Consider the following 12,061-nt stretch of genomic DNA (forward strand, 5'->3'; position numbering starts at 1 on the left):
AAAAAGTAAGCCTCATTTCCTCCATCTTAACAATACATTTCATCAAATATTCCATTTTAGCTTAAGATAGACCAAAGAATGGTTCTTAAAATGATCTCAATACCACAGCAATTCTGGGAAATGAGGTATTAGAAAAGATAAGGACATTTACTGTCAATAGGACAACTTTGAAATTAAGTTGTGCATTGTACATGTAGGTATTGTATATGTTCACTTGATGTAAAATCAGAAACTACACTATGGACTAGGAATAGTACAGTATAGAGAGAGAGAAAGGGATTCTAATGTCCTCCAACCAGGCTTTTCTCAGTATCAAGTGGTGCTAGCTATTGCATTAAGGTTTGTTTATCTCTAATGAAACGTGTATTTTGTCACTTATTTACGTTTTCGCATATAGATGATATCCAGGTTCCTGATAGAAGTAAGACATTGTTATGATTGAGAATGCACCACACAGTATCTGTAAATACTAGATCTACAAAACTATTTACAACACACATATAGGTAATCTTTATATCACAGTCTATTGCATAATGGTGATACTCTTTAGTTTATAAATATTATAAATGTACACATAATTTTTTAAGCAACATTACATAACGTCGATCTCAGCCATCTGAAATTAGGAATAGAAAAAGAAAATAGCATCCATCCATATCTTTCTCTCCACACTTCATCCTCCTCTAAAAGAAACCAAGAAAGCAGCGTCTCTATTACTTTATTCCCTTTGGACCCAGAACACTGTCATGGTCTGTATTTGAGCCTCCGTGAGAATGGGGCTCTGGAGAATGTGTATCTGTGTTGCCGAGAGCAACGGTAACACTTAGCTACTGTATTTCTGTTGACTTCTGAAATAAGGGTTCCGGAAAATTGGTACGGATATAAGAATAATTTTGCGAGTGTGTGCTTTTTGACAGTATTTTTTGAAAAAGTTGCTTGCATTTATTATTCCACAGTGGTGCCTAAAGCTGCTTAATAGGAGAATATCATTTTCTTCTCCCTCACTGATAAAAAATAAAATAAGGAAAAAAAAAGGAAATAGTCATTGTCAGAATCCACAATGCATTCCAGTTACAAAACAGAAAGCAACACATGTAAATCAATAAATTAAACAAACAAAATAAAAAACACTTCATACATTGTATATGTTTCTTTATATTTCTCAGAAAGGAAGACTCATGTTTATACTAGAGCTCTTAAATAGCCATTGCCAAATATTCTAGTTGGATTTACACGCACATATATACATATTACACATATATATGTATTACTAGCAAATCTATCTATATATAGAGATTTGTTTAATATACATATATATTATATATATAATATTTATATATATTATATATATATAATTATAGATTTGTTGTTTGTTTAATATACATTCTTAAGTTGAGGGAGACAATGTGTCTAAAATATTATACAAGGGCTGTCTGTACAGGTTGAGGTTATCTTTTCAGAAGAAAACTGGAGAAAAACAAAAATACTGAAGTTCCTCATATTCATCTCTTTTGTTGTATCTCCATTTAAAAAAAAATGAATTCAAACATATATAGAAGTTTAAAAAAAAAAGGAAAAAGAAAAAACGGGATCATAAATTCGATGCGAAACGCATTTTGTCCTGCTCGGTCTCTGTACTGCTCAAGACAGAATCTCTCCTAGACCCGGGGGATTCCCTGTGCTGTGCTGTGGATGATGACGCTGCTGCTGCCACTGCCGCTGCTGCCGCCGCGGCCGCCGACGAGCGCACCGGGGGCAGGGCGCCCGACGACATCTGCCGGAACAAGTTGACCCGCTGGGGCACGGTGGTGCGGATGCCGCTCTGGAGACCCGTGACCGGCGGCACCATGGAGACCAGAGAGTCTCCCGAGACCGGGTGCGCCCTGGGCCCCAGGGACGTGTCGTGCGGCAGGGACGGCTGGGAGGCCGACAAGTGCCGCACGTCTCGACTCAAGCTGCCCGACTGCAGAGCCTGCGCGCTCTTGTGGATGTCCGCCCTCTGGGGCGAGGGCACCACCTGCTGCTGCTGCTGCTGCTGTTGAGGTGACTGTTGCAGCTGCTGCTGCTGCTGTGTGGCCGAGGACGAGGCTGCAGACGACCCAGCAGCCTGCTGCGTGGAGGAGAGAGGAGTCTGGGGCATGGGCTGCTGGATGAGCGACAGCTGGGAGGCAGTGGGTGAACCGTACTGGAAGCTCCGGCCAGCCAGAGGGGTCTGCACGGGCGGGCTGCACATGGCGGCCGTGAAGGAGCAGGGCGACATGATCGCCCCCTGCTGCCCGAGCGGGGTCTGCGGGTTGGCGGCGGAGGACGAATTAAGGTTGCCGTGGGAGACGCTAGGGGCGGGGTACATCCCGGTGGCGGGCGGCATCATGCGGGCAGCAGAGGCATTGGCAATAGCTGAAGCACTGTAGGTCATCGGTACAGAGGACTGCTGGAGCTGGTTGCTGGCGTAGGGCGGCTGGGCGGGCGAGTTAATGATGGAGTTTCCAGACATTGGTGTTGAGTTCATCCCGGTGACCGACTGCTTGCGGTCCACCATCATCACCATCTCCCTGTCCTGACGAATGATCTGCTTCAGGATCTCGTTCTCCTGCGTGTTGAAGACGCCGGCGTTCAGGTCCTTCTGGAACTTCTGCAGCAGCAGCGAGTTCTTCTTCCCTGTTGGGGGTGCAATCAGGTAGAGGTGAGCGCACACAGCCATGGCAAACCTCGGGTAGCACTAAAACCACACGATACAGGACAGTAACATTAAAGGTGCAGTTTGTATGATTTTTTGTGTTTTTTTTAGGAAGGGTTGTACATATTTGCTTGGGCTGTCTTAGACAGTTATTCCCTGTAATAATAGCGCAGGAATGAGTCCTAAAAGCTGCCTAAGGCCCGGATGTTAGCACTTACGGTTCCCGCGGTCGCAAAGTCAATGGGATTCTTGTATGGGGATTTAGGTTAAATGTCTGAAATAGGGTTTGTGGTAAACACAAGTTTATGAAACTGCGGACGTTGTGCTCGGCAAGATAATCTTCACAAATGAGTAGCAGTTTTATGATTTTTGAAGCGTAAATTAATTTCAGAAAACACTTCAAAAATGATAAAAAAATGGTCCTCATGTGTGAAGATTATCTTGCGGTAGCCGTTTCATAAACCTTTGTTAAACCACAGACCTTATTTCGGGAATTTAACCCAAATCACCATACAAAAACCCCATTGACTTCCCAAAGAGGGAAGCAGGAAGTGCGCAACTTCTGGATTGGCCTAAAAAGACGTCATCTCTGCGGGACTCTAGATATTAAACTTTCAAAGTGATTTCGATTCTATGACAATGTATTTACAGAGGAGCTTCATTCTGTTGATTCTTCTAAATGTGTATTTTGAGGTATTTAATTTCTTAAAATCTTACAAAACTGCAGCTTTAAGTTCAGAAAGGATCGTGAAATTGGATATGAAGTGTGAAGGACATCGAATGACAATGGCTATGGGAAGTATAACACTTGAGAAGAGTGAGGGTGACATAAGGAGACAGATTACTGACAGTGTGACGTGATAGCTTATATTGTGAAGATATTGATGTGAAGATAATGAAATACGAAAGAATACTGATAAGTTGGACCCGCTAAAGACACATATTAGGCTATTGTTTCAAGAAGAAAAGGGAAAAAAGGGTTGTACTTATCGAATCCAAAAGCACATTCTACAGTATTTAAATCACAATGATAATCCATCTAAAACACATCACAAGGATACTAGAATAACCACTGAAAAAAAAACAAGGCAAATTAAACACAAACAAACAAAGAAAATCTGCTATTCTAACATACTACCGCACCATCAATAGGCACAGATGGCGAATATTATCATGCATTAAATATGTTACTGTGACGTTAAACACCAACTCGTCTTACCTTAAAATTACACGTTTGCAATATAGAGTTCCTTTGTGATCGTTATGATTCGAATTGGCTTGGAATTCACTGGAGATCATTATCTATCTATGTTTTGTGAGTGAGTGAGTGTGTGTGTGTGTGTGTGTGTGTGTGTGTGTATGTCTGCGTGCGAAAAACGAAAGAGCTACTATGCTACGTAGATTTGTTTCCCTATATTTACAGATACTAAATCAATAATAAACAAACTGCTTTGAGTACACTAGGTGCTATATGACTATAATGTATTATAGTCATATAATAGTCAGGGGGACTAACAATGGAAACAGGGGCACTAACAATGGAAATCAGTCTTGTGACTGCAATTGTCGTGCATTTACATTTTTTTTAAATGTTCATTACCTGTCCCCTATCGAACAAATAAATAAAATAAATAAATAAGTATTTTAACAGGCATTTTGAGCCCAAAGCTGTCACATTTCATGAGGACTGTGATAATCAGGGCTTGACAGATATCTATTTTAGAGATCAACCAGTTCTGTGGCTTTGGGAGCAAAACTGTGGTAAAATACCTGAGTGGTACCAAGGGCATGAAAGACCCCTTGAAGCTAAACATCTGACAAGAGAACGGCCCCCTTCGACATCCAAAAATGCTTGATAATATTGTCACATCGAGTCGCACATTATAGTTCTATTTGGCCTCTTCACTTTGAACGAATGTGTCCAAACTTATTTAGAGGGGATCCTGCCTTTATATTGTTGAGGTTTCTTTGTGGAACAGCAGTTTGGAAAAAAAGCCTCCTTTGTTGATAAAGATGACAGAGTGGCGTTTAAATGTGCTGAAGGCTTTTTAGTACCGAGTCGATCAATCATTAAGGGCCTGGCCTTGAGAACAGATTTGCTTTAATGTTAACAATATTTATGCTGGAGCGCTTTTCCTTTCAAGGATGCTAACAAATCATGCAGTCAGCTGTAACTTCAGGGATTCTGCAGAACATAGGGATCTCTCAGCTGATAGTGGATTGATACAATCAGCGTCCACAACAAAAAAGTAACCACCTACAAAAGAATGTTGCTACAATCATTTTGGATTATATGAGGATAACACTGAAGTTAAAATATGTATCCAATAATCCAATTATGTATCAATAATTTTACTGTATTCTTCATATTAGGTCTTCAGCCATTTCTCGCAATCTAGTTCATCATTTGAAGTCTTCCAGTGCATCAGTTACCATCGGTGACTACAGGGTTGGGTGGCTAACAGCTAAAACTAAGCACCAGACACCGACTATGAGACTATACTGTGAACTTACAATAAGGCTTCCCGCATGGCATTTTTAAAGGCGACAGGGTTAAACTCTGTAGATGGGAAGGATAACAACATGTACATATGTTATTTTTGACATAGCACAACATCACGTATGGGGCTTAAGGAGATAACGCAGTCATCTCGCAGAGCGTATTTCAAAGGGCGCTGAGTTTGCAGCGTCTGAATATATCAAGAAGGCAGTTGAAGGCGTTAAGATCCAAGAGCATACCGGAGCATCGGCAAAATGCACCAATCTGCTCAACTTGGACGTGGAAATGGCACAGGTCTAAATGAAGCAAATGATATTTTGTAATGTGCTGTTTGTCTTATCTGTTACTGTCTCTCCTATCTCCTTCCCTATTAGTATCTTGCCTCCTGTTATTTCTCTTATCCCTTCTCTCTTTGTCCGCTTCTCCTGTCTTGTTCAGTTCAAGTTGTGTCAAAGATAAAGTGAGACACAGTTATCAATCAATCTTTAAGGTCTATATGATATGACATATGATATACAGTACAGTAGGTGCTCTGCTTACCACTCCTCATCTGTCCTATTCTCTCAATCCAATCTGTTAGATCTAATCAAAGGTTGAACCCTGGTTGAACCTCTCATGGCACTAACTCATACAGTTATTACAACCTAATAGTAAGCTACTTTTGCTTGTTAAATATGGACATTTACGTTTAAGCATAACTTATTTGAAGAGACAAGTGATTTCACCTCTCATCCTCTTCTCTCAGAAAGCTTTGGAAAAACCTTTGGAAAAGCCAAATTCTTTCTGACTGTTTGGCGGTGGTCCACTACACTACAAACTACACATATATACAGGTGCCAATTCAATATCTCATTTTTAACACATTTAAACATTTTGTCACATTTAAGGGAAACAGTGTCTCAAACTGAAGGAAAAAATATTAATAATTCTACATTTAATTTAATCAGTCCAAACAAATTGAGCTGAATGGATGTAGCCTACCTGAAACTTTATCTGAATAACTAACTGGCAGACTGGAGATACACAAGACATTTTAGTTTGACTCAAACTGACTGTGATTGTCAGACAGATACTAAATAGATTCAGCAACAAACGTCACACACCCAAATCCTGATTTTTATATAAAGTACTCAGCCCGCACTGACCACTAAATCAAATAATTTCCCCCCACACATTGTTTTGCACTACAAATCTCTATAGGCTGCACTCATACTGGAGTTGGGAGGTGAGTGGCAGCAGACATTTTGAACTATGTAAAGATTGCCATATATATTTCCATCATCTCCTGGGCTAATTTCCTAACGTTAAAGCTCTTAGGCATCAGAAAATGTCAATCAGTGATGCCGCCATTTCTTACCAAGCCACTGGGACATTTGTGAACGTAGGCTAACTACCAGTTCATGCTGAGAAGATTATAAGCAGGCCTTTCCCCTCAAAACAACAACAAAAACATTGAACACATTGTAAAACATGTAAACACCTCACAAATAAATAAAAAAAAGTTTCATCTTGACACAAATAAAAGGTTTCTTGTTTACACAAAATTTGGCAAATAACCCTACAAAAATATGGGTCAAAGTACCCATAGGAATGAATACAATTACTTTTCTGTTATTAACTTGTCAATCCTGGCACAAAACAAACAAACAAACAACAAACAAACAAACACATCATAATGCTAACAGATCACATAAATAATGAAGAGCCAGTAGAAATGACACACACAGATATTGACTGAGACAAAACAGGTCAGATGCATTCCTGCCTCTGCTGCCATAGAGAAAGACTAAACCTCTTTACTCTGATTTGTAATCTGATCAAGATTATTTAACTAATAATCTGTCGGATTACCAAACTCCTTCGTTATCTCTGCCAGGAGATCCTGTGTTCCGTTGTGTGTGTGTGTGTGTGTGTGTGTGTGTGTGTGTCTGTGTGTGTGTGTGTGTGAGTCAGTGAGTGAGTGTGTGTTATCCGTCTGACTCCTGACTCTGGTTTGGTGTAGCGGTGCCTGGCAGAGATCTGCACTCTACTGCACTGTTCTAGTTTCTTGTGTTTTGAATTTCTGCATGATATTTTTCTTCTGCTTACTGTATGTGAGCAAATATCAACATGTATTTCCCTCTTGTTGAGCGCTGGTGCATTATAACCAAAGAGCCAATGTCAGAGAGATTTGCTCGCCCCTTTCGGAACTGTGTCGTTTCCCTCCACAGTCCCATGTCCAAGTGAGGCGAAACCCCCCGAGCAGTGGAGCATGCGGATACTCTCGTCATACAAGTGTCACCGAGATATTTCAAAGACACGCAGGTGTATAAAGCAGAAGTCTTCATTGGGGTTTGAAAGCTCGATGCTGCTAATAAATAACTTTAATATATCAATCTGTGTTTTGTGCTGTTGCAAGCAGCCATCATTGCGCTCCACAGCGCCCCCTCTGAAGCTAACAGAGAAGGCATCTTGGCATTTACAACGCTGACGAAGGCTATCGCTGAAACGCGTACGTTGTGGTGCAACAGGAATAAAAACCCTCAAAAGGACTTTCTGAGTGCTGGCTCCTTCTCTATTGCTTCAAGAAACTCTTGTGCCGTGCACCTAAGACTTTAAATTATCCGGTGAGTGTGCGGGCTGATAGCTCTCCAGCTATATATCTGCTTCGATCTTGGCATTTACGAAAGAATAATATCGCCATTCACCACACGGCACAGACTTGGGATAAAAAGAGTTCTCTATTATCAGCACCGAGCTTTCAAACCCCAGCGCCTCGAACCAATGAAGACTTCTGCTTTGGTACGGGTCTTTGAAATGTCTGAGGAGCGTATTGGCATGTTCTGTAGTGAGTTTTGTAGACGCCTCACTTAACGCTTGGACAAGGGACTGTGGAAGGAAACGACACAGTTCTGAAAGGGGCTAGTGATTTGCCTGGTGTGTGCGTGTGTTTATCAAAAATATTCTTGACAGATACTTAAAGCTGCCTTCGGCTATGTTTTTGTGTTAAAATAAGTGTTAAATGGCTCTATATTCTGACAGCAATCACTGAAATAGAGTGTTTGGTTTTGCTGTCAGAATATAGAGCCATTTAACACTTATTTTAACACAAAAACATCGCTGAATGCAGCTTTAATAGATTCAATTGAATTAAAAGTACATTTTGAGTACGGTGAGTGCAAGCATTGAGCAACTGTGCCTCACCGGGTGGTCAACATCGTGTCAGACACTATGCCTAAATATGGGCTTAAAATAAAGTGAAATACAGTTTAAGACCGCCTCTCTCATTTGAACAGGGACCAAATCTTTGTTTTGACAGAAAACCCATCACAGAATTCACATTACAAGTCAGACAACGTTTTTCTACTGGTGTGAACACATGGGAAAGTAATGAAATGGATTTCTACATGTAACAGAAACTGTGTGTGGTGTTGCATTAGTAAAGTTCTGGGGACTTACTAATTGACAGACATGGTGTTCATTTGTGAATATACTTTGAACAAAGGATTCAAAGATTCAATATAAATGCCAGACATCAATATGTGCTTATAATCCAGAGTTACTTATTCAATGCAAATATATTACAAAATAAGTATAGCATACGTTACAAAATAAATATCATTGAATTAGATAGATAATTAGGTGTTTTCCTGATGCTTGTCTTAATTTTGACATTTTGAATGTGGGCGTTAAAACATCTGAAATGCTAGTGTGGCTAACCTGAGTTCCATCTGAAATGCTAGTGTGGCTAACCTGAGTTCCATCTGAAATGCTAGTGTGGCTAACCTGAGTTCCATCTCAAATGCTAGTGTGGCTAACCTGAGCTATGTGTCACTGATAGAGGAATTCAGCAGTTAACGTAACCTTGTACCAAGAGGTCATGTTCTTTGGAGAGTGAATTTGAGACCGGATCCACTTTAGCAAAGCCTCTAAGGTCATTTTCTCCCTGTGCGAATATTGGAAGTGGAATTAAAGTGTTTACCTGATGCCTATTCGTCGGCCAGGACACTCTTGAAAACGAGATGTGCTCGTCTCAAGACGGACTCCTGGTCAAATGATTTTTAGATAGATTAGAAGATAATGTCAAATGTGCAACAAAACGTTATTGGTTTCAAAAAGCATGGTTACTTTTCTTTTCTTTCCGTTTAGAACGAGACAAGCACGTCACCAAATGCAGATCATATAGAAACGATACAACCAGCACGGATCATGTCTTTTCCCTTGTATGAGTCAAAACCCCCTTAGTGATAAGTCTGAATGAATGGATCAAATCCACAACACTTCTGTATTAGGGAGAAGTGTTACTCAGAGTGGGCAGCTATCATTTTCACATGATGATTTGCTGGCTGGTGAAACGCCAACATAGCTAGTTCTCACATAAAAAGGGCAAATGTAGATCACGACTGCTTAGGTCAAAGGGCATATGTTAGGTCAAAGGGCATATGTTAGGTCAAAGGGCATATGTTTAGAAGGGCACAGCATAGAATAGAAAGATCACACGCTTAACTACAGGATAAATGAAGCTTATGTATTCTAGCACTATGTGAGTCCAAATAATCGGGACTTGGGTGTCCAAAAGACGGTATTCTTCTCAACAGTGAGACACACCAGATCTTTTGATTGCATTTGATCAGTCTTAACATAAACATAATATATAGTTTATGGATTGATGCTGACTTGCCTGCCACAATAGTATTTCAATGTTGAGTCAATGCTAGGGCTGCAAAGCGATTCAAGATCAACATGCCTGTACCAGGCAAAACAACACACGGAAACGAAGCCATGACAAAGAAAAACAACAACACCACCAATAACAACAACGAAACAGGAAGTAGATACAGACTGCAGGCTTAATTAACCACTGATTTGAGACAACATTGGCACACTATCGTTATGCAGATTCACCTTCTTGTCTTTTCGTTTTCAGGCGATATCTGAATGCTTTCTGGTTCAATATTAATAACAGGGAGACAAACTTTAAACAGCTATATTTTAACTTTTTAACAGCTCAGCTAACAATAGCTGATCAGCAGGATAACTTCCTATAGGAATCAATCAGTGCTATTCATTATCTATTCGATAATTATGAGAATAATGACGCTTTGAAACTGCAATTGCAAACTGCAAAAACTCACGTTGAGAAGAAACCCTCAGGATCATGTTTTGTTAAGTTCCTCTGATAATAACAGTGCTTAAGGTATGCAGTATCTATGACACCAAGACACGATGAAAATAAACACTAACAAATTACATAATCTGCCCATAAAGAGTAGATGGGCTGCTCATCATAACTTAAAGGTTATTCTCATTACGCACTTAAAAAGTTTTTCTGTTTGAATGTGAGACCTGAATGCAAAAATGAAATGTAGGTTAACCATGACTGGATTTTACTCTACATGAAACATACAGCATTATGATTGTCTTAGAATAAGAGGATGCATATCAAATTGGTATAAAAGGCGAACAGCACTGTTTTCAAGGAGATAAATTGCATTTTCTAATGCAGTTGTCTACAAGCAAAGATGCTATATACTTTCTACGTATGAGTGTGAAGTTGAAGCATATGAACTTTTCAGACAATTCCATATCATCAGATAATCTTTTCCCTGTTGACGTTATCAAATGTGTCAATTCCATTCTGAGTGTTAGAGTAGTAGTAGTGTTAGAGTAGTCAATATTCTGGAAAAGGTGTTGTAAAATGTGCAACATGAATGCATGGATCTAAGAGTTACATCAAATATATGATGGGTTAAAGTTAAGTTAAACTTAATTTTTTTTTTTTTTTTTCAATTTTTCAATTTTTAACTTAACTTAACTTAATCAAATATGTGATGGGTTGGCACCCAGCTAATAATTGCCCAGGTTGTATTCCATACATGTGCCCCTTTTTTTCAATTGTAACATCATGGCCAAGTCATTGCCAAAGTTCCTCTATAAAATGTTCCTCTCTCAGCCAATAAGGAAGTATTATTGACGTGATTTGAAAAGGAGACACCAATGAGGGATTAGTGGTGTGAAAGTATAATGGGGTCCTGCCTGTTGACAGAACTGGGCTGGACCTGGCAGAAGCACTAAGCAGACCTGGTCTGGACCTGGCAGAAGCACTAAGCAGACCGGGTCGAGAGCTCGATAACGACTCTCTGGTGTCACCTTGCCCAGCTCGGTTGCTTTTTAACGGGGGCCTAACTGGTCTGGTTGATTTCGAGAAGTCTGACATGGGGGTGGGGTGCTGCTCATACCCAGGTGTGCAGATGAGTGGAAAGAGGGGGGCGGAGGAGGCACATGCATGGTGAGGTTAGCTTTCCATCCACTCGCTGGGATCCAGTGGGGGGGTCAACGCCAAACCAACGAGGGGGTGACCTGACTCCCTCCCGGACAGCGACATGCACTGCCTTTCCAGTTAATCCATCCACAAAATGCCACTTTAGTTTCTTTAGAGGGATCAATGCTTGTTACAACAAGGAGTTTACACCTTAAGGTTACTTCAGACAAAAGAAAGAGGAGGAAGTATAGACAAAAGGATAGCGTACAGACCATGCAGCACAAGATGGCAGACACAATGCGATCATGAGGAAAGAAGAAGGCCAACGACAAAATACCGATGGAGACAAGACAACAAGGCACAATGACAGGCAGGAGATTCAACCAATCAGACCAAGGGGGGAGTCAGACGTAGGCGGGTCTTACCGATGCGGTCCAATCGGTCAATGGCAACGGTCTCAAAGGCACGGCGCATCATGGGGTACTCTTCGAGCACCTCGTTGAAATGGTCAACGGAGAGGGAGAAGAGACGGCAGTAGGTGTCCGCCCGCACACTGGCCGTTCGCCTGCCCTTGGTCAGCAGACAGATCTCTGTACGGGAGGGAGGGAGGGAGGGAGAGAGAGAGAGAGAGAGAGAGAGAGAG

At 40.8% G+C, this 12,061-nt stretch overlaps 1 protein-coding gene across 1 annotated transcript in view; it reads right to left on the reverse strand.

Moving 5' to 3' along the window:
• Positions 1 to 1,591: 1,591 nt before the first annotated feature.
• Positions 1,592 to 12,061, reverse strand: part of hcn1 (hyperpolarization activated cyclic nucleotide-gated potassium channel 1) — a gene marked incomplete at both ends in the record, with an annotated part of 138,927 nt that continues 128,457 nt past the window's right edge. Inside the window, 2 exons of the mRNA XM_083657806.1 lie at positions 1,592 to 2,658; positions 11,844 to 12,008. Of these exons, the coding sequence (XP_083513932.1) occupies positions 1,592 to 2,658; positions 11,844 to 12,008 (1,232 nt within the window). The remainder of the gene's footprint in view (positions 2,659 to 11,843; positions 12,009 to 12,061) is intronic.

The sequence above is a fragment of the Poromitra crassiceps genome (assembly GCF_964638095.1).
Source record: "Poromitra crassiceps genome assembly, chromosome: 21".
In the NCBI taxonomy this organism is placed as follows: Eukaryota; Metazoa; Chordata; class Actinopteri; order Beryciformes; family Melamphaidae; genus Poromitra; species Poromitra crassiceps.